At 68.8% G+C, this 869-nt stretch overlaps 1 protein-coding gene across 2 annotated transcripts in view; it reads left to right on the top strand.

Annotated features, from left to right (window-relative positions):
- The first annotated feature begins 8 nt into the window (after nt 1-8).
- The window catches only part of FSCN1 (fascin actin-bundling protein 1), a 10,018-nt gene continuing 9,157 nt past the window's right edge, over nt 9-869 (top strand). For both annotated transcript variants that reach the window (XM_009286414.2, XM_009286416.2), the window contains exon 1: nt 9-835. In XM_009286414.2, the coding sequence (XP_009284689.1) occupies nt 13-835 (823 nt within the window). In that variant the 5' untranslated portion in view covers nt 9-12. The remainder of the gene's footprint in view (nt 836-869) is intronic.

An 869-nucleotide genomic window follows, 5' to 3' on the forward strand; every position in this document is an offset into this window, starting at 1 on the left:
AGCGGCGGCAGGATGACGGCGAACGGGACGGCGGAGCCGGTGCAGATCCAGTTCGGGCTCATCAATTGCAGCAACAAGTACCTGACGGCGGAGGCTTTCGGCTTCAAGGTGAACGCCTCGGCCGCCAGCATGAAGAAGAAGCAGATCTGGACGCTGGAGCAGGACGGGGAGGACTCCAGCGCCGTGCTGCTCAAAAGCCACCTGGGCCGGTACCTGGCAGCCGACAAGGACGGCCGGGTGAGCTGCGACAGCGAAGAGCCGGGTCCCGACTGTCGCTTCTTGGTGGTGGCTCACGGCGACGGGCGCTGGTCGCTGCAGTCCGAGCCCCACCGCCGCTTCTTCGGCGGCACCGAGGACCGTCTCTCCTGCTTCGCCCCTGCCGTCTCGGCCACCGAGAAATGGAGCGTCCACCTGGCCATGCATCCCCAGGCCAACCTCTACAGCCTGGCCCGCAAGCGCTACGCCCACCTGGGACCTCGCCGCGACGAACTGGCCGTGGACCGCGACGTGCCGTGGGGCGTGGACGCCCTCATCACCCTTCTCTTCGTGGAGCAGCGTTACAGCCTGCAGAGCTGCGACCACCGCCTGCTGCGCTGCGACGGCCGCCTGGTCCCCGCCGCCGAGCCCGGCACCGCCTTCACCCTCGAGTTTCGCTGCGGGAAGGTGGCCTTCCGCGACGGGGAGGGTCGCTACCTCGCCCCCTCGGGACCCAGCGGCACCCTCAAGGCGGGCAAGAGCGCCAAGGTGGGCAAGGATGAGCTCTTCGCCCTCGAGCAGAGCTGCCCGCAGGTCGTGCTCCGAGCCGGCAACGACAGGAATGTCTCCACCCGGCAAGGTACGAGGGGATCGGGGAGGGGGGGGGGAACAAC

Source organism: Aptenodytes forsteri, unplaced genomic scaffold (assembly GCF_000699145.1).
Source record: "Aptenodytes forsteri isolate BGI_AS27 unplaced genomic scaffold, ASM69914v1 Scaffold55, whole genome shotgun sequence".
NCBI lineage: Eukaryota > Metazoa > Chordata > Aves > Sphenisciformes > Spheniscidae > Aptenodytes > Aptenodytes forsteri.